This window comes from Pongo pygmaeus, chromosome 14 (assembly GCF_028885625.2).
Source record: "Pongo pygmaeus isolate AG05252 chromosome 14, NHGRI_mPonPyg2-v2.0_pri, whole genome shotgun sequence".
Classification (NCBI taxonomy): Eukaryota; Metazoa; Chordata; class Mammalia; order Primates; family Hominidae; genus Pongo; species Pongo pygmaeus.
This window is the reverse complement of record NC_072387.2, coordinates 118,938,514-118,964,832: the sequence shown is the minus strand read 5'-3', so window position 1 is coordinate 118,964,832 and position 26,319 is coordinate 118,938,514. Positions and strand designations below refer to the sequence as shown.

Genomic DNA, 26,319 nt, shown 5'->3' with positions numbered 1-26,319 from the left:
AGAAAACTGACACCAATGACCCTAAGGGCAGAGAGGGGATACTAAAGCCCCATCGTGGTAGGAGAAAAGTGTCTGGTTTTGCCAGTGATAAGAGATGCTGCTGATGCAGGGACAACTTCAGGAGCAAGGAGAAAAAGCACTGGGTCTCTCCCCTGAAGGCTGGGTGCTGGTCCCAAGCACAGATGCCTCTCTGTCCACTGACATCAGGGCCCCCATGTCAGGCTCTGATCCGATTACCCTCCTTGCTTCTCAGCTGACCTTGGCAGAAGAGACCCTATAATCATGGCATATTGTTTTGATAGAATTTAGGGAAAAGAGCAGCAGATACCAGTGACACCATGTCACTTCATACATACCTCCCTCCCTTACAAGGATGGCAAATTGCATCAACACACAGAGAAGGGATATTTGGCCACTGTGGCATGTGTGGGTGGGCAAAATCATTAAAGGATGGGTTCACATTGGGGAAAGTGAATTATTAATTAGTAATTTAGAGTGGCATACATTTGATTGGAAGGGTATTCCTCTTAAATGCTTTTTTTCACATTTTATAGATACTGAATCCAAACATATTTGGTTTAAAAAAAAAGAAAATTCCATTGTCAAGAGAAAAATTAAATGCAAGTTTAAAGCATTTTAAGGACGACTTTTGCAATTACTGACAGGCATAACATGATCATTTAAAATAATTTATTTCATCATTTATGACTGAAATAAGTGTCTGTTACTGCAATAGCAACCTTGGCAGGATAGTAATAAAAACTTTCAGCCAGCAAAACGCCCATACTACGTAGCAGTCCACCTGACTGTCATTCCCCTTATTGATATCTGACTCCTATTCCACAGGCATTTAACTTAACATTCAATTTCTGACAAGCAGGAGCAGAGAGGTCATGTGATCCAGCCAAAACTCAATCCTATAGGCAAAATTAACATATGAATTAGATGATCTGTTTCAGTTCAAATTCTGCCTTAGAATTCTCCTGAGAGCTTTCCTGATAGTTAACGAAACTGTCAGCTTGCATTGACATACTAGTAAAATGCAACACCCTTAACATCAGACAAAATATTAAACGCCAAGACATCAGTCTGGTTTTCATTTTACCTTTTATGTAGATAGGTATAGAGTGGAGAAAGGACTGAATTAAAGAGAACGTCTATCTTAGAATATGGGTAAACTCACTTCATCTGAGCAGAACAGTCTGATGATGTGTACAAGGCAGCTTTTGTCCTCAATTATCCTCAGGCAAGGAGATTCCCTAGAGAGTTATCCAAGTAGTCAGTTTAGGAAGTAGCTTAACCCTGCTTGGCACAAAAACCCTTAGACTGAGTTAGACCAGTAGGACCCTGGATGGGGCAAGAATTAAATATAAACACATTCCAGACGTGAGCAATCTTGTCCAGACTTACTGCCCTTGGGATCAGCTGCACGTACATAGAGGCTAGTGCCGGAAAGTCCCTGGAGATGCCGAGCTATGCTATGGCATTCACCAACTGCCCTGTCAATATGCTGATTTATTTATTTACAATAAGTTTTGCTTTCCTTAATTGGCATGATGCCTCGCTGTGGAGGTGAACCCTGCTTAAATCTTACCTTATTTCAACCTCTCAGGGTGTTTTTTAGTCTATGAGAGAAACTTGGGGGGAAGAAGTGGGACTCTAGCATTGCATACTTTTGGGGGTTCCTCTCTTTTATTCTTTGAAGAAAGTACTTGAGACTTCTCACTTTCTGCAACCATGCCAGAAATTATGGAAAGCCTTTGCAATTCTGACAGTTGCACTAGAGGCTGGGAGTAACCAGAGAGGCCGTCCGGCCTTCTCTATCCTGTATGTTATTGTACAAACTAGCATCTTCCCAGATGCAGTCATTCCCTGCACCTTTCCCCGCAAAAATATATGTTAGGAAGTACAGAACTGCGGACCCGTTGCAAGGAACATTGCAGTTAATTAGACTTAGAGAAAATCCAGGATGCAGGTCAACACTGGAGTCCCGTGCACAAAGCACTGTTAGGAGCATTTAAAAATGCCTCTCCTCATTTAATCCTAGGGAATACTGAGATACAGAATGGTGAAGTAAGCTGCCCCCAAACACAGATGAGTATTAGATAGACCAAGCATTTGAACTTGGCCATCTAGCTGTAGGACCTGTGCCTGTAAGTTCTATGAAGCTCTGCAGAAAACTATTTCCAATTGGTGGTCTTACACTCGAGCCTAATTCTGTTCTCCTTAGAAACCAAAAAGGGCACTGTCTGCATGTGGGATAAGAAAGTGAGCAGTTCATCAATAACTGTAGTAGTGAGAAAAGTATACATAATAACAGATCAATTATATCCTTCACATTAGTGAAAGCCACACTCACACTTTAAAAGCCTGAATACTTAGTATCTTTTTTTTTTTTTTGAGATGGAGTTTCACTCTTGTTGCCCAGGCTGGAGTGCAATAGCACCATCTCGGCCCACTACAACCTCCGCCTCCCGGGTTCAAGTGATTTTCCTGCCTCAGCCTCCTGAGTAGCTGGGATTAAAAGCATGTGCCATCACACACAGCTAATTTTGTATTTTTAGTAGAGACAGGGTTTCTCCATGTTGGCCAGGCTGGTCTCGAACTCCTGACCTCAGGTGATCCATCCACCTCAGGCTCCCAAAGTGCTGGGATTACAGCCATGAGCCACCATGCCCGGACTACAACTTAGTCTTTATGGAGATTACATGTATGAAATATACTGAACTTTACCCATAACGTGCACTGTAGCTATGTTCTACCTTGATATGGTTTGGCTGTGTTCCCACCCAAATCTCATCTTGAATTGTAGCTCCCATTATCCCCATGTGTCATGGGAAGGACCCCTTGGGAGGTAATTGAATCATGGGGACAGATTTTTCTCACGATAATCTCACGATAGTGAATAAGTCTCACGAGATCTGATGGTTTTATAAAAGGTCGCTCCTTTCGCACATGCTGTCTTGCCTGCTGTCATGTAAGATGTGCCTCTGCTCCTCCTTCGCCTTCTGCCATGATTGTGAGGCCTCCCTAGCCATGTGGAACTGTGAGTCCATTAAACCTCTTTTTCTTTATAAATTACCCAGTCTCGGGTATGTCTTTATCAGCAGCGTGAAAACAGACTAATACATACCTCAATAAAACAGTAAAAAACAAACAAAATGTATGCTCACTTGGATTACAACTATGCACTGTGATAGAGATTATTAGATAAATATTTGTTAAATGAGAAGCACTTACATGCAGATTCATTTTGGCAATGCCAAATCAAACATGATGTTAGAATAGTGAAATTATTACGGTTGACTCTGGCTACTACAAGAAGCTCAAGCATCATCTATTAGTAGAAACATATCAGCAGGGAAGCAAATTACCAGCAAGATGTTTGAGTGGCCCAGAACTTAAGGAAGACCTGAAAATACATTCTTCATGAAGTTAAATACACTGACAGCAGTATTTTTCCGACTAGTGTTTTCACTGATCGTTAAGAGTTATATCTGGTCTCCTCCCACGTCTGCTGACACGTCAGCTACACGCTACTCTGTCAAAGCAGAGATCCACTTCTTGGGGGTATCTTCAGTATAATGACTTTACTCCTTCCCACAAAAACAATAAATAGTTTCTTGTGTTCAACCAATTATGTGGATGTGAGTCAGCGAGACAAACTAGAGGGAGGCTGCTTGCTGCTGATGTACGTTGTCAAAGAGGGATGGATCTCCTGACCGTGCACGTCAATTAAAGAAGCACAGCATGAATAAAGGCTTTAAAAAACCCAAACAACAGCAGCATGTGAAGTCAACTCAGCTGTCCACTATGTGTGGTTTGTATTTGCTATCTCAAAGTCAGTGACTAACTCTATTATTCTGCATCCCATACAATAACACAGAGTGGTTAGATCTACATTCTTCTAAAAAAATGAGTCTGTATCATTGTATTTGAACAACTTTTGGTAGAACGGTGAAGTCAAAATGAAAACTTATATGAAGATGCAGGAAATCTGCAGCTTATTTGTCTTTTCAAGGAAATATTAATGTCAGTATTATATCAATATGAGACTTCTTTCCTTTCTGTCTGTGTCAGTTTGTAGATGACTGTGGGACAAGGCTCAGCATCAGGATTCAGGACTTGGAATCAAGTTAGCCCAGTGATATTTGAGAGATCTCATGCCACAAAAGGATCCACGCACATTAACATAAGGATAGGCTTGAAAGGAGACTGAGCCCTGAGGTGTATTTGAAGTTTATGTGTTGGTTTTTGACAAACCTGAGGGTCACAGAGGAGATGCTGAGTCAGAGGATATGACCAAGGTCTGTCAAGGAGTGCTCAGGAAAATTGTAAGGAAACTCAAAAAGCACGAAACCCAAGTACATGGGTCTGGTTTAGAGGCCAGCAATTCAGGAAGACAGAGACAAAGTTGGGACCCCAGCAGAAGTAATCTGGATAGGTGGGGTGGAAGATTTCTGTGATTGTCAAAGAAAAGGTATGATTACCCACCATCGAAAAGAGAGTTTTCTCTATGTCTGAATCCCTTGTGTGAATGAATGAACAAGTTCTAGCAGGCACATGCTTCCCTGCAAAAGAAAGCCAGCCATGGCAAATGTATGTGGATGGTGACTGCAGGAAAGGCAGGAATCCAGGCTCTCCACAGAGTTCTAGTGCTGCTCTGGGACTTGGACTTGTTAAGGTCGATGCACTGGGAGAGGCAAGCTAATCCAGGTCATGGGTATGAGGATTTCTAAGAATGATCTTCTGATTTGCAGCCTTCAAAATTCACCCATTAATAGTGATCCTACCAGTTCTCCTAAGACCTCAGGACCCATGGAATTGGATGCATTTTTAGCATAATTTGGGTTGAGGAAGGCCAATTCAGAGGTCATTCATTATGGCAGAAAGTAGTGAGAATCCATTTGCAGAAAGAAAGTTTTGTGATAGAGCAGAGTGAAGACGTTGTACAGCTGCTGGCTGAGCCTTAAGGGTGGATTTTGAGCTCCGTGAATATTTTAGAAGCATTCACAGAATAACTAGCTCTTCTCAGGGGTGAAAACCTTTCCAGGCTGACTAATTCTATTTTGCCTTTTCCTGATGTTAGATCAGTATAGTAGGAGTGCTATAGGTAGTTGGGTCAACTTTTACTAATGAGAGGTGAGGGAGGACTCAACATAACTGTTTTGCAAATGGAAGGAGAAGCCTATGGGCACTTCCTCACAATTTCAACCTGTCAGTTAGAAAGTACTGTAAAGCCTCATCATGCCCTTCAGTCTTTTTTTTTTTTTCTTTTTTTTATTATTATACTTTCAGTTTTAGGGTACATGTGCACAATGTGCAGGTTAGTTACATATGTATACATGTGCCATGCTGGTGTGCTGCACCCATTAACTCGTCATTTAGTATTAGGTATATCTCCTAAAGCTATCCCTCCCCCCTACCCCCACCCCACAACAGTCCCCAGAGTGTGATGTTCCCCTTGCTGTGTCCATGTGTTCTCATTGTTCAATTCCCACCTATGAGTGAGAATACGGGGTGTTTGGTTTTTTGTTCTTGCGATAGTTTACTGAGAATGATGATTTCCAATTTCATCCATGACCCTACAAAGGACATGAACTCATCATTTTTTATGGCTGCATAGTATTCCATGGTGTATATGTGCCACATTTTCTTAATCCAGTCTATCCTTGTTGGACATTTGGGTTGGTTCCAAGTCTTTGTTATTGTGAATAGTGCCACAATAAACATACGTGTGCATGTGTCTTTATAGCAGTATGATTTACAGTCCTTTGGGTATATACCCAGTAATGGGATGGCTGGGTCAAATGGTATTTCCAGTTCTAGATCCCTGAGGAATCGCCACACTGACTTCCACAAGGGTTGAACTAGTTTACAGTCCCATCAACAGTGCAAAAGTGTTCCTATTTCTCCACATCCTCTCCAGGACCTGTTGTTTCCTGACTTTTTAATGACTGCCATTCTAACTGGTGTGAGATGGTATCTCATTGTGGTTTTGATTTGCATTTTTCTGATGGCCAGTGATGGTGAGCATTTTTTCATGTGTTTTTTGGCTGCATAAATGTCTTCTTTTGAGAAGTGTCTGTTCATATCCTTTGCACGCTTTTTGATGGGGTTATTTTTTTCTTGTAAGTTTGTTTGAGTTCATTGTAGATTCTGGATATTAGCCCTTTGTCAGATGAGTAGGTTGTGAAAATTTTCTCCAATTTTTTAGGTTGCCTGTTCACTCTGATGGTAGTTTCTTTTGCTGTGCAGAAGCTCTTTAGTTTAATTAGACCCCATTTGTCAATTTTGGCTTTTGTTGCCATTGCTTTTGGTGTTTTAGACATGAAGTCCTTGCCCATGCCTATGTCCTGAATGGTAATGCCTAGGTTTTCTTCTAGGCATGGAACCTATCCTCAGGCAGCGTTCAGTCTATTTGGAGAGCAACAAGCTGGGAGAGGTCATCTTCACTTTTGTTAACATTGAATTGCTTGCCTGCTTCCGCTCACAGAAAGCAGCAGTCTCCTAAGGCACATAGCATTTTGGGCTCCAATGTTCCTAAATATTTTTAAATAGGCTATTGAAGAGTTTTTCAAGTGTGTCCTCAGTTCTATGGCCAACTAAACCTGGCTACTCTTTATCTTACATTCAAAGCTTTTCAGTCCATTGGACTTTGTGCTATTTCAAGAGAATGTGCAACTTTTTTTTGGACAAGAGGCACTCCCTTTCTTGAATTTTAAAATTTGTTTCATGGAAATCTTGGATGAATATCCCACAGAATGTTCTCTGGGAAACACTGTCCTGGGGCTGATCACTTTCTTCCTCCCACGGTTTTCATGTGAGATTCAGATGGAGAAATGCATTGGTAAGAGAGAAGGAGGAACACAGGAGAGAGAAAGAGGAGAATGGAGAGATGAAATCAATGGTACAGATGGTATTTGTTTCCAGAAATATAATTTTGATTTTACTTTGCATGGTATATTTATTTTGTACTTCAAACCAATTAGAGAATTACAATCTACCTTTCTTGTTTTGATTTAGTCTTTGGCCTTAGAGCTCACACATATTATCAATAAAATGTTCAAATATTACTGGCAGTCGGGAGACGGATATCAATTGAAAAGGTTTTTTTTAATTAAAAATGAAAGAAAGTGTGGCACTAAATCATTCCAATTTTAGCCATCCCTATCAGAAAACTGACTGTCTTGGAGTGCTATAATGTATGGATTGGTCTGATGTATCCAAAATGTATTTTAAGAGCATAGGATATTTGAGTGTTACTGACAATTTCAAACTTATCCTAACTAGGAATTATAGACTCATAGGTCTTAAGATCAAAAACAAGCCAAAGAGATATGCAGGCTAAACCTCCATCTGTAGGCAGATGGGATATGATTATCACAATTTTAGGGATGAAGAAAATTAAGATTCACAAGACATAAATGTTTAACTAAAGATTTCATTAATGTTAAGTAGTAGGCTCAGAATAGGAATCCAGATCTTTTGCTTCCTATTACCCTTTAAAAAATTAAAACCCAGTTAAAAGATAAAATTACTGTATATGCATGTAGACAAAATTTGAAAGCTGCATACCATTTCAACCCAGTAGCTAAGGGCTACAGTAAAAGTGCTGTTCACTTTTTTTTAACTTATTATGCTTTTATTAGTAGAGTTCCTTTTCTCCCTTAATTATCTTCCAGCCCAAACGTTCCTTTTTTATTTTTTATTTTAGTTTTTAAAAAAATAAATTGTATGTTAAAGTAAAAATAAAGTATATGTTAAAGTAGATAATATGATACTATGAGATACACATATATAGTAAATGGTTATTAGAGTGGAAGTTATTAACACGTCCGTCACCACACATAGTTAGCCACGCCCCTGCCTCATGGCAAGAGCAGGTATAATCTACTCATTGAGCAAAAATCCTGAATACAACATGCTGGTATTAACCATAATCCTCATGTCCTATATTAGTCCTTTCACTTGTTCATCCTACATATTTGCTACTTTGTATCCTTCTATCTCCATCTCCTTATTTCATTTCCTCCAGGGGCTTCTGGCTACTAAGTGTTTTACAAAGCACTTCTGGATCTTTCTGCAATCTAGTACAAGTACTAAAAACCAACAGTCTTCATTACCTGAAGGTTTGGGATTTTAATGGCCCAGAAGATGACAGACCAAAGAGTCTGAAAACACCGGGAAGGCAGATAATCTCAGAATCTCCCAAATCACTCATAAAATGGAGAGCTGTCTTTTCAATAATGACCTTCAAATGTACATACAAAAAATGTGTGGTTCCAAGTAACAGCTATGAACATTGAATTAGAGACTTGTGGCAAGTCGATGTTTCTAGATAACCAAGCACCACAAAACTCAGTGACTTAAAACAGTAAGTAGTTATTATTGTTCATAACCATGTGTGTCACCTTGGGCCTCCTGGCAGACATTAGCAGGTTCAGGATGACCTAACTCAGCAGCCCCGCAGTTGGCCGGCTGAAGGCTGGAGCAACACGAGTGTCTGTCTCATCTTCCAGCAGGCCAGCCTGGCCTTACTCACATGGCAGTGACAGGGGTCAGAGGAAGCAGAATCAGGCAAAGCTTCGGAATTGGCACACCATCATTTCTGCTGTATTCTGTTGGCTAAAGCAAGTCACAAGGCCAGCTCGAATTCAAAGGGAAAGGAAAAAGGGATCTAGAACTAGAAATACCATTTGACCCAGCCATCCCATTACTGGGTATATACCCAAAGGATTATAAATCATGCTGCTATAAAGACACATGCACACGTATATTTATTGCGGCACTATTCACAATCGCAAAGACTTGGAACCAACCCAAATGTCCAACAAGGATAGACTGGATTAAGAAAATGTGGCACATATACACCATGGAATACTATGCAGCCATAAAAAATGATGAGTTCATGTCCTTTGTAGGGACGTGGATGAAATTGGAAATCATCATTCTCAGTAAACTATCGCAAGAACAAAAAACCAAACACCACATGTTCTCACTCATAGGTAGGAATTGAACAATGAGAACACATGGACACAGGAAGGGGAACATCACACTCTGGGGACTGTTGTGGGGTGGGGGTAGCGGGGAGGGATAGCATTCGGAGATATACCTAATGCTAAATGATGAGTTAATGGGTGCGGCACACCAGCATGGCACATGTATACATATGTAACTAACCTGCACATTGTGCACATGTACCCTAAAACTTAAAGTATAATAATAATAAAATAAAAAAAAAGAAAACGAATTAACCTCTTATAAGAGAAGCATCAGACTTATATTGTACATGGCATGGATGCAGAGACCAATAAAAATTGGGATCACTTTTTGGCAATTTACCACATGACACTTCTCTTGACGATGGCATTTAAGCTAGGCTTTATTTAACTATTGTATGAGTTCATTCATCATTTCAATAAATACACATTGAGCACCTTGATTGGGAAAGCACTGTGCTGCATGCTGGAGATCCAGACAGAAAGGAATACAGGATAGCCTCGCCTGCGGGGCATGTCCATATTCACGTAGATTTAACTTTCATAACAATTTCATTTGAAATAAAGAAATTACCTATATTTTAAAGAGTTATTTAGAAAACATTTGAGCTTTAAAACTAATCTTTTTTATCACTATTTTGATGGTCATCAACATGGGAGGCATTTTTGCAAAAACTCAGGCTTTTAAGTCTGGCATACTAGGGTTCATATCCCAAGCCCATCATTTTCTGGCTGTGTGACTTGGGCCATCTACTTAACCTCTCTGAGTTCCAGTTTCTTTATCTGTAAAAGGGAGACAAGAATGCCAACCTCATAGCTAATGTAAATGTAAACTGTAATAATCAGCAGCTCCAAGACTGTCTCATTTAGAGGTAATATTCAAAAAATAATAACCACAATAATCGTACCTTCACAACTTCTCACACCTCCACATATAAAGATGCCAGGCTTGGAAAATGTATTTTCCACCAGACAGTATGTGAAGGAGAATAGTTCAAAGTTTGAGGCTGACAAAAACTGAAAACGTCCTTTAGTTGCAAAGCACATCCTCCTCAATTAGAAAATTACATTCGAGAAAGGCAAACGATATTTAACTAGTGGTACTGACATTTCCTTCCTGGTGTTTTTTTCGGGGACAGACAGGGTCATGGAGAGCCAAAAAGGGACATTCTGCTCTCCTTTCTGTACGGCACTGCAGTGTTATTTATTCTGGCAGAACTGCCACTATGCTCAAATGACAGGCACAGAGAGCATAATAAACAAAGATTCGGCTAACTCTATTGAGCAGGACAGTTAACACGGGTTGAAAAGAGGCCAAATGCATTTCCCCAGTTAGAAATGAAATGAGAGCAGGAATAGCTAACAGTGCAATGAATTTTTTCCTTTATATAAAATATACAAGCTTTAGCCTCTGCACTCTTGGCTGAAGAAAGAGCTAGCAAAACAAAATGCTAAACTGATTTTTTTGGCCTTTTAAATCATTGCATTTCATATACATTTTATTATTAAAACTATGTGGCTCTCAACATTTGTAATAACATATTAGTCATTAACAGAAAGAAAAAAACTAATGTTTAATATTAAAAATGACATATTCGCCTAGATCTGATAAATCTATTTTCCTCTCCATCTCCTGAAAACATGTACTTAAGGCAAAATACATAGTTCTTTATTGGGTCAATAAGCTACACTATTGTTGAAGCAACTTATCATAGATATCATGATTAATATTTAAATTTAACCACTATTTTGTCTATAGCATACTTTTTTCCAAAATAATGAGTGGCAAAATTTTAACCATTATGTTGTATTTATTATCTGATAATTTAAAGTTATTTTTAAGTATTATAATCTGTATGATACTTTGGTAAAACCCGAATACTTTTTTATTCCTCTAGATTCTTCTTTTTGAAAATAAAAATGGTCTCACAAAGTAACGAAAAAACAAATGCACAATTGCAGAGAAAAGGTTTTTAGCTCTTGAGGAAATCATTATACATATGGGTATTTTGGTAAGGAAATGGAGCAGAAGGGGGATTATTTAGAAAGCAGGTTTGTCTCTGATATTTGCTAAATTGTGTAGTTTGGGTTGTCATGGTAATAAGCAACATGATTTAAATAAGTCTACACAGAAATAGAAGTCACTCATACTATATTCATAAGAATCAAAGAAATCTCATTATTTAATGGTAAAAAAAATCCCCAGTTTGGATGAAGAAGGGAAAAACATGGTGTGTCAAATTTATTTTTCTGACAAACTGCTTGTTATTTTATCTCTGAAAGAACATAAAGACAAAATATTTAGAACTAAACAACAAAGGAAGCACTACAGATAAAACTTCTGGAATACACTAAGAGGTATTTAGGAGATGATACTTTATAGACTCAGGGTAAATAAACATCATTGGAAACTATTAAACAAATATTCAGCTCATGAATTCAGGAAAAAAATTACCCAAAAAGTCAAAATTCAAAGAAAGGAAAAAGAAGGATATAATAAAACTACAGAAAATATATTTTTGAAACTTCAGAAATTAATTAAAATAATATAAATGTGAAAGTGACTAAATGAAAATATGATTCTTGAAAATAATTTGTATAGGCAGATTCTTGAGCAAGAATTATCAATGATCTTGGGGACAATGCATAAACAAACAGTATCAGGAATGTAAATGTCAAACTACAGTTGAAATAGAGATTAAAAGATTACTAAACAAAGCTAGCTATGATTTAGCTGGTGAACAAATTAAAAGTATCAAAGTGGACAAAAATTCCAGAAAATATATATGACTCAAACAAGAAAGAAAATAATCTGAAACTATAATATGCATTTTAGAATAATCAGTATCCAAAAGCCAACTCTCCTTTCAAATGCTCAGAAGATTTTAGGGCGATTTCACCAGACATTAAAGGAGTATATGATCTTCATTTAGTACAAACTCTTTTGGAGAGAAAAAACAGAGGAAGAGAAGAGAAAGCCTACTCTTTAATATAAATTTGATAGCAACAGATTGTATAAGAAAAAAACAAAAGAATCTCATCTCACTAATGAAAATAAATGCAAACAAATAAAGACTAGAAAACAGAATCTAGTATATCATGAGCAAACAGGGTTTGCAGTATAAATGAAGAATGATTCAACATCAAAAAATAAACATCAATGCAATGTCTCGCAAGAGCAAAGGAAAGAAGGAAATTGCTATGATCTTCCTAATAAAGAAAGAAAACCATTAGAAAATATTTGTATCCATCCAAGATTGAAAACACTAGGCAGAGGTTATTTACTGGAACGCTAAGTAAATGTATTACTTAATGGCAAATATTTAGTTGCCATTATTTTGAAAACTAAACAATAAGATCCATTATCATCACAAATTTCCAACATGTATTGGCAGTGCTAGCCAATGCAATAAAATAAGAAGAAGTAAGACACATAAAGAAAAAAGATAATTACGATCATTTACATAAGAAAGTAGTAAGCCATTTCACAGGAAATTTATTAGAACTAATAAGAAAAGTCAGCAGGATTTCTACATATAAGATCAACATAAGAAACTCAAGGTTCAGTATTCCAATAAATTAATGTATAATAGAATAGAACTCATTATAGCCACACCAAAAAAAGATTCATAGAAAAAGAAATAAAATAAAGGTGTGCATGAAATTGATAGAAAAAATCAAATATTATTTAAGGAATACAATAATAAATGTTGAAATATATTTGTGGAAGAAAAAAATCAATAGCCTAAATGGTATAATTTTTCCCATATTAATCTATAAATTAATTTGTAGTCAACATCCCAGAAGAATTGTTTTATGGATAGAGTCAAACTGATTATAAAATTAATATGTGAAAATAAAGACCCCAAAATAACCAAAACACATAAGAAAAATAGAACTTATGAGAAGTAATTAAAGCAATATATCATTGATACAGTTTTAGTAAAATAGATTAAAAATCTAGAGGGGGTAAAGAAACATTGCTAATAAACAGGGAAGGGATCATTGAATATTCAACTAAAAATGAAACTATCAACTCCTTACATACACAATAATTTTCTTGCTGTGCTGAAAATTTAAAGGTTTTTTTTTAAAAAAATATAAGATGACCTTGCGGTAGGAACAGAATGTCTATGATAAGGCCTAAAGCTGGAGCTTGGTATATGATTGCATAAAGCCCAGTGAACATCCGTGGGCATATGCCAGGGTGCAGGGCACAACTCATCTTGCCAGAAGACGTCGACTTCGCTTGAAATCAAGAAAATGCAAATAATTGCTCTCCTTGCAATTCTGCCACTAAATATACACCTCGGGGAAAATTCTAAACATATATCTCAAGAGACAAGTATGAGGATACAGTGCTGTTTGTAACTGAGAAAAAAAATGAAAAGAGACTTCAGTATCCATCAATAGTGAAATAGATGAGTATACTGAGAGTTCTTCATCCACAAGTAGCGCAGCAGTTAAAAAGAATAAACTAGGTCTCGAGGTATCAGTATAGTTAAATTTCAAAAACCATATGAGGTTAGCAAAGGATGTACAGAATAAAATATACTGTAGGATAGCATTTCTGTAATTCTTAGTTACTCACAATGTTATATATTTGTTATGAAAAACCAATGGCTAGAGAAAATTAAAAAATGTGGAAGATTACATGTATTCAATAATATTGTCGTCTCTGGGGAGGGAAGGAGAAAAATGTATCTCTATAGGAAAACAAAAGGAATCTTGGCTTTTAGTCGTAATCATCTACATCTTTTATGATAATGAAAACCTGAGGCAAAAGTTGAAAAATGTTAATAGTATTAATTCAAGGTAGTAGGTAAATGGGTAGCTTGCCTGGATTCCTTTTGTACTCTTCTTGACTACTGAAGTTTTCCCAAAAAAGATAGCATATAATAAAAGAGGCTTTATGCATGAAATGGACAAAGAAAAGTCGGGATAAGCGTATTTTTATTTTCTCATAAATGCACAGGAAATGTTATTATTTTATAATGCATTTGAAAATTATAAACGTAAATTCATTTATTATGAATTAAGTACTTTCATTATAGTTGATAAAGTAATGCATAAAATATATTTTATACCAACACTCAATTACTAATAAATGGATGGTCTAGATTTTGGGATTCTTATCTTTCTTACGCATATCCTTTTGATTTGTAATTCCCACCAAAGAGTTTGAATCTTGATAATCATTTCAATAAAATGATTGATACAAGGAAAGTGGAAACAAACATAAAAAACATTTTGTTCTAATCAGATTCATTTATCTGTGTTCAATCCCTGCTTCAGAAGCAAGTTTCAATTTTTCCCAGTTTTTGTCCCTGTTAAATGAAAATAGATTATATCTCCTGTCCTTTTCCAAATGTTTAACAGCAATTGATAAAATATAGATCATATCAGAGAGAAAGAGAGAGAGATAAAACTTCACTTAAGGGGTGATAAATATGTCATATGGTCAGATATTTTCCTGGGAACATTAATTTCCAATATTATTATCAAAAAGTGAAAAAAGCTTAATTTCTGGAAGTTTTCTTATTACTCTGCAGTTTCTAGACGTTTTCTTATTGCTCTGCTTTTCTATCATCTAGTCTACCATTTAGATTAAGTTTTTTAACTTATTTCATCCTCAGAAAACTGAGAAACAATGCATATTCTCTCTCACCATGATTCCTGGAATGTTAAGGGTGAATTGTATGTGGGTTGACAAAAAATACTTAATTTTAATATGTCTCTGCTTTGTAATGAATAGCCACTGATCTCATCTCACTCCATACTACTAACAATCACTATAGATCATCTAGTTAATGACACTGATAGTCTCAAAGGGCAGAAAACACTTAAATGTGAAGTTAGGTGATGCTTATTATACAAGTTCCATTTCACATGGAGGGTGGAAGGCATATACATTCTAAAAAATCATGCTGCTTATTTTCATTAAAATATTTCCCAACCACCTGCCTCAAAAAGGAGGGTGTACTCTCCACTTTAGGCTTCTGGTAGAGGGAATAATGGCAAGCCTTCATGTAAAGCAAAGGAGACATGTCTATAAGGAAGCATGGCTGGGAAAATGAGGTGTTTATGCCCTTTTGAGATTTTCCAAAACAAAAAATTCCCTCACCATACCTGAGATGCTCCTGATGGCTGCGTCCCTTGAAAGAGATTAATCTTCAAAGTTTTAACTCAAAGATTTAACCTGCCCAAGTTGGCCTCAATTACTTGCAAACTACTATTTATGCTTTATAAGAACAATTCATTCCTCATATGGCTACATTCCAGTCCTTTTAAAAAGTCATAAGTTGCATCTGATTTATTTTATAAAAAACCTCTTTGTTGAATAATTTGAGAATAAAATAATCACAAGCATTTACACATAGAGCCCCAAGCACCCACACACCTGACTGGATTTGGGGGCCTATGCTTAATCCAGCAAAACATGAGAAAATGGTGAACCCCTGAAGACCGCAATAGTGGCCTCTTTAATAATAAAAAAAAAACAGTATCCCAAAAGCTTAAAGCATATTGATATATCTCCAAATGCTATTGTACTTAGCAAGCATACCAAGGATTCTATAGCAAAGATGGGAAATTTTTCTGCAGAAGTAATGGCAACCTGCCCTGCATAGAAAGCAAATAAATAAATACATGAATAAACCTATGAGATTAAATATGAAAACAGTCATGAGACGCTACGTAAAGTCTTCATAAGTGATCTGTACAAATAGTATAGATGTAAATTGTAATCCAAAAGGTATTTTAATAGCTTGCCTACAGTGCAGCTGAAAGATATTCCCTCCTTAGCTCCATCTTCAGGCTCAGAGAACATTTTATAAATAAAGCTCTGGTGTACTGTCCCTAATGACCAAGATCCTTGAGAAATACTCTCCTAGAGCTGAAAATCAAATCCACTAAAAATAATCTTACAAAATAGGCTTAACATGCTTAGTGTCATTTTACTGTTTTAAAAATTATGTTATCCATCTATTAGGAGGTATCTCAGAATATGTTTTTAAAATCACAAATTTTACCTAAAATACAAAAATGGAATTCTTCAACTTACAAAAAGTCAACAACAAAATCATTATACAAAAGACTTAGCCTTAAAAATCCTCAAGAACTAAAAGAAGACTATGAACAACATTGAGGATATTAATTCAGAATGTATTAATTTTCTAATCAATAAACTAAGAAATTATTATAACCCAGTTATATGAATTTTGGGGGGAGGAGGAACAATGAATCCCCAGAAGTTATATGGAAAACTGTATTTATGTGTGTGTGCATGTTTGTGTGTGTATGTTTATGGCATTCACTGAATTCCCACATTAGACTTTGACCTAGAAGAGGCTGAGATACACTATAAAGTTTCATAGTATATTAAGTGCTACCTGATTGTATCAATCAGAGACATATGAAATCGTAGAAAATTCTATCACTTAATATGAACAGCAAAAAATATTCTCTTATATTTGAAATCCTTGGATACCTGAAAAGCACATTAAGATACACCTATACATATTAAAAACTAATAGTATACAAACTGAATTCTTAGTAGAACAAAACCAAAGTGTAGAATTAGGAAATGAGAACATAAGCCAATTTAACTTAATCCACTTAAACCAATTAATTCATCTCACTTTCATAGTATCAAGGTAAAGATCAGCCTTTTCTGTCATTCAGTTAGACAGTCTTCAGACCAAACATGGATTATCCAAAATGCCACTAGGAGTTTTTTTTTTTAAACCAGCCAGCAGAATTCTTCAAAGCTGTAATTATGTTTTCTCTATATGGAATATTTTTCCCTCTAATTAAGTAAAGATAACAAGTCTCACCTAATGAAGAAGTACAATTTTTCTGAAGAATATTAAATTGCTTGTTACAATCTTATTAGTGCAGATTCTCTATGTTCATTTAGATGCTAACATTCTCTTAAGTACTGTCAGATGCTAGGGATGAATGTACTCACCTAATACACTGATATAACCTTTAATTTACATCCTACTGGATGTGTTCTTTTTTCTCTTTTCTGAGTGGAGTCATTAGTTTTGAGACCCTAGGAAGCTGTGATTCACTGTCAATATTGCCATCTTCTACAGATCACCTCAGTCGGACATGGGGACACGGGGGCAACGTTGTGAATGTGCTGATGAAAATCTGGATCTCTAGGAAATCTCACATTGGCTTAAAAATCATTTCCCTTATTATCAAAATATGCAAATTTAGAAATGTGGTAAGATGCAAAAATTATCCTGCTGATGATTTCAGGAATTGAATCATTGGATTAACATGTGAATTAAACAAATAATAACCTTAAGAGAAAATGACTTCCACCTCTCTTTGAAACATTCTCTCTTTTTTCATTGGTATAGGACCTGTTCAATATTTCCTTCTGTTATTTAAACCCCTAATACAATTATACTGGGTAGCAAAGAGAAGATTTAATAGTTTGAGAAATTTCACAAGTGATATATTGTCAAAAGCCTTCATTTTTTCCTCCATAATCAATTTCAACTTGTGAAACAAAAAAACTAAGGCTCCAGACAGATACTGCAATGGGAACCCCTTGCTTCTTGGTGAAAGACATTGCTACTTTTATACTTAAATCCTTGAGCCTTCATTCCTGTTTCACTTCATTCTCCCACCTGCTCCCAGATGCTCCATGGGATCCCCATCTCTACAGAGCACCTGTCCCCTGTTCCCAGTATCTTCCCCACCTCAGCATGCCAGTTCCTTAGTTCAGGCACCGCATGAGCCCCTGTCCACTGGCAGGACCTTGTGTCATTCCATATCTTATTTTCCTTAAAAGAAAAAAACCAAAAAACAAAAAAAGAAAACCCACAAAAAATCCCTACCTTTTAGGAAATATCACTGTTTCTAACCCATGTGGATCTTATTTTTGCAATACTAAAAAACCACAAACCACTCTGGATCCTAGACAGGCATGTTACAAACATGTCAGACCTGTGCCCTAAGAGAAAGAGTGGCAGTTGAGCAATGCAAATCGATGATCCTTGCTTACTACAAGTCAAACCCGAGCAAAACACTAAAAAACAATGCCCCATCTCTAATAGTGTTCTGTGAATCCTGATATTTCTATTTCCCGAGAACAAAATATCTCCGTTATCTGCTACTCTGTGAGACAAAAAGATCACGAATGAAATGTAAAAGGAAGACTGGGCTGTATCTTGGGTGTCCACCATGTGAGTCATCTACATTGTTTTCTACAACTCTCCCCTTCCCCATAAATAAGCTAATATAAACTAAGATGCTTTCTTACCAGCCACAGCCATCACTATATATATAGTGATGGCTGTGGCTGGTAAAATATATATATATATATATATATATATATAGAGAGAGAGAGAGAGAGAGAGAGAGACAGGGTCTCAGTCTGTCATCCAGGCTGGAGTGGAGTGGTGCAATCATGACTCACTGCAGACTCACCGTCCTGGGCTGAAGCAATTCTCCCACCTCAGCCTCCCAAGTAGCTGGGACCGCAGGTATGTGCCACCACACCTGGCTATTTTTTTTGTATTTTTTTGGGGGGTGGGGTAGAGATGGGGTTTCACCATGTTGCCTAACATTGTCTCAAACACCTAAGTGATCCACCCACCTCAGCCTTCCAAAATGCTGGGATTACAGGCATGAACCACCACGCTTAGCCCCATCACTATTATCGTTACAGCAACCATTCCCATTGTGTCAGATGCTCTCGTAACAACTTAATATGCACCACCTCATTTAACCTTCAAATAACCCTGAAAAATAAACAAGTTCTTGTAACCTGGGTGTCAAAGAAACAGGCTTGGATAACCAAATAACTAACTCATGAGAAATGAAGGCGATTAATCATAATATTTTTAAATGTTTATGTTTAGGTCAACTAAAATACTATAAGAATGTAATATAAGAATTCATAAGAAACCAAAGGCTCAGTGAAAAAATGATCTCCATATATATGTTAGAAACTCAACTTATTTTAATGTATTAATATCCATAATATTTAACATTATTAATAATATATTAGTCCAGTTGTGCTGCCCAAAAAAGTGGATTTCATATCAAGTTGACAAGAATGAATGAATGAATCAAAGTATACTCAAATAACCCTCTACAGGATTACTGTAGACTAGATAGAGAGATGATTGATAGATAGATAGACAGATATAGATAATATATCCACATACATGTAGATTATATGTATATATAATATATATATAATCAACACACACACACCATTTTATTCAGAACTTATGTTGAAATAAATGATAGGTTTTGATGTTTGAAGACATTTGGGGAACTCTCCAAAGTTTCTATAACCCTGTACTTGCCCAAACTTCTATTTGCTTGTAAAACCCTGAAGAAGGATTCAAATGAGGAAAAACAATAATTTTAAATTTAACATTGAATTTAACATTTGCTAATGTTGGGGATGTAAGTGCTGCGTTACAAAATAGGCCCAATTTTAGACATTGCAAAAATTATTGATCTTTTTTTAAAACAGTTATTTTTCATTATACTTTAGTAGCTCCAATCATGTATCTCATTTCAGAATCCTATGGATGATATCCTTTATAAAAATTAAATACACTTTAGATCATGGACTTTGTTTACACAAAGTGAGCAACTGGAGTGCATACAACTCCTCAAGGCACTTTCCCATTCTCTAGCCCCTCTCTACCTTCAACCCCAAGAATTCTTGTCTAAGAGGCACACTTGGGAAAGTGTGGGGCCTCAACCTATTAGCCAGGTGAACCTGAGTCTAAAGGGCTGTCCTGGACCATCGGAGGGGGTGGGAGCAACCAGCACACACAGATGCATTTCACACGTCTTGAGGATTGCAGGGAAAGGAATCCCAGTGATGAGAATTGATGAGGATTTGAAGAGAAAGGGTCAGTGACAGCCATCTTCGTGGCCAGGAAAGCCTGAAGATGTCAATCAGCAAGCCAAGGAATCCCTCACCTCCTTGCTCCTGTCCCCATTTTACCTCGACACTGGGGTGCAGCAGCCCACCTCACACCCTTCCCAGGAGGCTGACCGCTGCCCCCACAGGCCTCACCTGTGGGAGAGGGAGGGGAACTCTCACCTTTGAACGTACTTAATTTCTGCTCCAATGCTGGCTATTTCGGGATTAAAGGGTCCATAGAACTGTGATTTATTTAAAAGTGACCAGAAAAGTCTTGGGACCTGATTAAGTTTTATCTCAGAGTCAGAAAAATATTACCCCCATTGAATAAATGTGAAAAGGAGGTGGGACATTAGAAAATATGTTTTCATTATACCACAAGTCATGCTTTTTTAATAGCATTACACCAAAACAAGTGAGAATAGTTTCATATAATGGTTAATTTGGTTACACTGAAATAAGTATAAGGCAACTCAGTTTGAAAAGTTGTGAACAATTCTGCTTATAATGTTACATTTCTGGCAGCCACCATAATATTATCCATAATGCTGCCCTTTCAGATCAACAGTAATTTTAGTGTGTTCCCCCAGCTATCTGGTTCAAAGGTTTGCAATTTTCTTAAGCAAAAGAATGGCAAATTCTTAATGGAAGCCTTTCAATATTACATTAGAAACACCCAGCTAGTATCCCAAAATGGAAAAGGGTTACTTCAGTAATGAGGCAAAATAGACCACGAAAGAGTAAAAGTGTTAAGAAAATTCTACACCAAATCCTCTCTGTCTCACAAGGTGTGTTCTTAAGATGATGCTCTAAATCACAGTGGTGAAACCCTGGGTAGAAACCTATTCAGAACTATAGAAAAAAAAAATACTTAACCATCCGCAGTTCTCGATGTGATTGCTGTAGCTGGGCAGAGAGGTGATTGAGCTCATTTGGGAAGCCCTACGATGCTGCTATTTGCCGCTCAAACATGCTAACACTGTAAAAGAAGCCCTGGCAACCTCACAATTCCTAAAAAGAATGAGCAGAGCATGGCTTTGGTCTGGGTGGAATTCATGAAACACCCGAGTGGAGGCGATGCCTCCTTGGGGAGAGTGGCTGTTATCTGTGGGAAGAGAGGGCCACACGCCTTTGGATTCACTGGGGGAAAAGTGGATAGTGAGGAGAATGGAATGGAAGATCCATGGCATCCCTGTCCACCAGTGGGTGCCAATTTTCTACATGTGAAATTATGGGAATCTATGTATGGGTTCTCCAAATGGTTCAAACAAGGACTTTGTTAATACCTTCAGTGGTCATTGGGTGTCAGCTGACAATTCACAGAGGTGCGGAGGCCAAACAATTCTAGAAAAGTCAAAACAAACTTAACAACTTTATTAGTTTTTCTTTAGAAATAATTTGATGTAATTTAAGATTATATTTTCATTGCTAAATATGATCAATTTGATGTGAACTGATGGCAAGTTATGAATGAACTACATGGGTCTTCCATATGCCTAGTGGCCAGACAAGTTCAGGTCTATGCTCTCGAAAACACTAGAGAACAACAACAACAAAAGATCCAACTCGTTCAACGTGGGAGTCTCAAAGCCTACGTACCTTTGTGCATTAGACTGTCCCTCAATCTTTCAAGTTTCTGGACTCACATGTGCTAGGTGGAGATGCTTATTCACAGTCTTGAGGTTTTCTTACAGGAAAAGGAAGCCCCTTTAGCTGTAAGTCTCTTGGCTTCTGGAAGACCAACTTATTCCCTTAGCGTCTAGGAGGAAGCCTGGACAAGGAGAGCTCAGGGCAGTCTTCCTGCATTCGTGGGGAGCATGTCATGGCCTCTGCTCCTCCAGGCTCTAAGAGGGCACTGGACACTTCAGGGCTTCTTGGAACTAGTGGTTAAGTCGATCTGAGTCTGGGGTGCAGCAGGCAGAAGCAACTGGTTCACGGTGTAAATGGCATCTTCTCATGTCTGCTGTGTCACTCATCAAATTGCTATTTTGACTCCCAAATGCCTTACTCCATTGTCTTTTTTTTGGAGATGGAATTTTGCTCTTGTTGCTCAGGTCGGAGTGTAGTGGCACAATCTCGGCTCACTGCAACCTCCGCTTCCCAGGTTCAAGTGATTCTCCTGCCTCAGCCTCCCAAGTAGCTGGGACTACAGGGATGCACCACCACGCCTGGCTAATTTTTTGTATTTTTGTATTTTTAGTAGAGACGGGGTTTTGCCATGTTGTTCAGCCTGGTCTTGAACTCCTGACCTCAGGTGATCCACCCGCGTTGGCCTCCCAAAGTGCTGGGATTACAGGGATGAGCCACCATGCCTGGCCTCTTACTACATTGTCTTATTCCTCAATCAATTAAGAATCAGAGATGGAAATGGCTGCTATTAAGTAATCCCCCCCCACATCGAAAGACCATGATAGCACTGAGCAAAGTTGAGCACATGAGTGTCTGATGCAGCAAGAGCATACGAGAGGTGAAGACACGGTGAGGAGAGCACAGGTACTGCTGTAAGAGGCTGATGCTCTGTCTGTGTGCAGGAGATCAAGGCGGAGTGGATTGAGCGAAACTGTGCTTGCATTACTGGAGACTGTAATCATGAGTTTTGTAATAATGACATTCACATACAAAATTTAAATGATATGCAATATCCCTTATTTTAGAAGTCATAAAATTATAGTTTAGAAAAAAAATGCCTCGGAAAATGATGAAAATAGTAAGCCTTTTGTTTTTACATGAGTTTCTCCAGATGAAGGGCACTGGAAGGGGATGTGAGGAAGCAGACTGTGGTCACAACTGTGAGCAGTGCTTCACGTTTTCCTAGAGTCATCGTTTTAACAATAACATGTGTCATTTTTAGCTATTTAACAACATTTCTTCCCAAGGTAATTTATATGTACATGCTTGGTGAACAACAAAGTTTTAAGCAAATATAGGGCATTATATTATTGCTATTTTTTTATTACTGTTATTATTTTACCTGTTTGGACCAAATCATTTTCAGCTAAGCCTAATAAATAAAATTTCAGTGTGTTTCAGTATTTAAAGTGCCACTAAGTGTGGCCCTCAGTGGTCCCCAGCCCGCAGGGTCCGGGCCAAGCACTGCACAGTAGTCAGGCTCGCAGAGGACAACACCCCAGTAGGCAGCCACACATTAATCGTAGACTGGATTCTGATCCGGCAAACGTGGCAAACACTTCTGCTCATTTTAATTAATCGTATCAACCTCACCTGCAAGGTACCCAGGGTTTTTGTTTAGAAGCAAAACCTATTTGGATCCAGGTAGAGAAAGTAGAATTATTTTAAAATGCTATATGATTAATATTGGACCTATTTTACTGTAATCCGAGAAATGAATCCATCATGTAACGAATAGACATTCACCTGCTTCAATTTCACTCATTTTCCCTTTATAAGTTGTTAGAGTAAATTGTAGTGATATTTATTCTCTCTTGCCAAATTTACAAATACATACACACACACACACACACACACACACACACACATATACAGTCAGTATACATGTCTGTATACTGTATGTACCTACATGTCTGGATGAAAAGTATGTCTATTCTATCACAAGGTATATTTACTGTGTGCGTGTGTGTATATATATATACACAGTAATAAATACATATATACTGTGAAAAATATGTCTATTCTATCACAACCAATGTGCTCTACAACTTTGACCATAAGGATATTATTTATTTATATAATCTTTTTTGACATGATTACAACATTTCAAAAACACAGGATTGGTAAACAACAAGAGCCTATTCTAAGGTTATCCAAATTTTTGAGACTTTTCTGTGACTTAGGAAATGGGCCTATAAATCTGCAAACCCATAAGCTTTCCATGAATTTAAATGAATTAGAAATACTGCAAATATAACCTTTTCTTGCATTATTTGGGGATTTAAATTCAGGTTTGGGTGACTCATGGGAGAAATAGAGAAGAAAATATGGGAGTTACGACAGAAATGAGAATACTGTCTCTTACAAGTCAAACTTCTAATATGTTGATTCACCTCTAATTTCCCATTAATCCCTGTTCTCATTCATATGCTTAGTAATAAGTTTTAAAAGACAAGACCATCCTTATGAATTTACACATTGCCACAGTGGCAATATTCCCATGAAAAGACAATGTGTTTTCCACGGTTTATGTTTGTAGTTTTTCTCTGGGTGTGTGTTTGTAGCAAAAACTGTAGACCATTATATAAGTATTTCCAATTATATAAATTTAAGGCTCTGTAAAATTTAAATGTCAAATGAAAATTTTCTAGAAGTTTCTATGTACAGCTGGACTTATATATTCATTTTTTCAGTGTCAACTTCAGCAGAGCTGTCAATAATTTTATACATAGTTAATATGGTAGACTTAGCATATTAGTATCATTCTGTGAATCATCTTTATACTTATAGGAAATTAACAAATTAACTGATAACAATAAACAATAGCAAAATCGAGTCCTCATCATAGTAAATGCTACAATATTTCTGCTGAAATATGGATTATACCATAGCTACTCTCAAATCACAGACTATTGAATATGCTGATCAATGTTCAGTGGGATTTGAGATGTGTACATTTTAATAAGAATTTCAGTATCCTCTTGTCTTTGAAATCTTCTGAGATGTCTATATTTATTTAAGAACTTTCCCATTAATATATATTAGTTCTAATGTTTTCCAAGAAACCTCTAAAGGCATCAATTTTCAGGAATTTAATTTAAATTTAAGAAGTCTATATGGATGACTAAGAAATTCTCAGGTTTCATTCGAAGACAAGTATGTGAAGACTTGTGAATATGATTGTGCTCTCAATTGTCTGCTCAAGGTCACTATTAGTGACAAGAATAACAGGAAAGTTTTCCACTGATAATATGTAATGGAGAGAGATAATTTTTAGATGATGAAATAGCCCTGAAAATCTACTGTTTAAGATGTTTAGGGGCCAGGCGCGGTGGCTCATGCCTGTAATCCCAGCACTTTGGGAGGCCGAGGTGGGCGGATCACCTGAGGTCAGGAGTTCAAGACCAGCTTGACCAATATGGAGAAACCCCGTCTCTACTAAAAATACAAAATTAGCTGGGTGTGGTGGCGCATGCCTGTAATCCCAGCTACTCGGGAGGCTGAGGTAAGAGAATCGCTTGAACCGGGGAGGCGGAGGTTGCAGTGAGTCGAGATCGTGCCATTGCACTCCCGCCTGGGCAACAAGAGTGAAACTCTGTCTCAGAAAAAGAAAAAAAAAGGATTAGGGATATGAACCAAAATGATTACCATAGAGACCCTCTGTCACATAATCCAAGAAATAAGTGAAGAAATAAGATGAAGCATTACTGATCCAAAACCCATCATGAAATCGGTTCTGAAGGAGGCATGAGTTATTCCACAAATTCCAGTGTGTTACCTGTTCTTAGAGTGTCTTCTTCCTGGATTTATAAAATTTTTATATTTATTGGTGCACAAAAGGCCACATCTACCTTCAGTCCATAAAGAACGCATTTGCATATCTATGCATAGGAGATTATTAATTCATCAGTGTAAATGGGAGGGTACCCCAGGGAGAGGGTTTCAATTCCTAAAGAATAATCATTAAAACCCATCAAGTCTTTAACAAGATAACAGATTATCTTGTTAAATAAAACATATTAATGAAGTTTAACTTATTGGTCACCCTGTAATATGAAGCTGCTTTTGGAGTTGAGCCTTTAAGTTATTTATTATAGTAATAACAACAACAACAGAACTTAACATCCATCAACTCCTACCTTTTCTGTTCATCTTGACTGTGGAGGCAGGAATTCATGGTATTCACCAAAAAGCTAAACAAACGACTGTACAGGGACTTGGCCAAGAGGTCTCGGAAAAACTCAGCAACCTGTATGGTATGTCGTCGTATTATCATATCCCCTAAAATGGTAGAAAGAAAAGGAGGAGTGAGCGCAAGCGTTCCCTCATTTAGAAGCCAACCAAAACTCCACATATCCTAATAATTCCCCACACATCCATACAACAAGTGATGCATAAAAATTATACTGATTCTCATAAATGAGGTCTCCGTCAGTTATCATGCAAAATGTTTCCTAAAGCAAAAGTCATGTACATTGCAATCTTCTTTGTTAGCATCGTTGACCACAGCATTCCACCTTTATTGTAGGTTGTGTAATTTCACCTCAGTTAGGGAAACAAGTTCTTCACAGGGTCCCTCCTGGCAAGGCTTTTGATAACAACTCACTGGTTGGGATACTGACTCATCCTAAGGCATGTGGAAATAGGCTTTCTGGAAAATCAGATATATTTTAAATATTTTCAAAGGCATGATCTCATCAACCAGAATGTGGTTCTGGAGTTTGGAAAGAAGACTGGGCCTTAGGTAGGAATTTCTATGTCATTCTCAAAGGGACAGTG

The 26,319-nt window shown here is 37.3% G+C and overlaps 1 protein-coding gene across 4 annotated transcripts in view; it reads right to left on the bottom strand.

Moving 5' to 3' along the window:
* Window positions 1-26,319, bottom strand: part of MYO16 (myosin XVI) — a 719,880-nt gene that overhangs the window by 220,386 nt on the left and 473,175 nt on the right. For all 4 annotated transcript variants that reach the window (XM_063651142.1, XM_063651143.1, XM_054446940.2 and 1 more), the window contains one exon: window positions 25,680-25,821. In XM_063651142.1, the coding sequence (XP_063507212.1) occupies window positions 25,680-25,821 (142 nt within the window). The remainder of the gene's footprint in view (window positions 1-25,679; window positions 25,822-26,319) is intronic.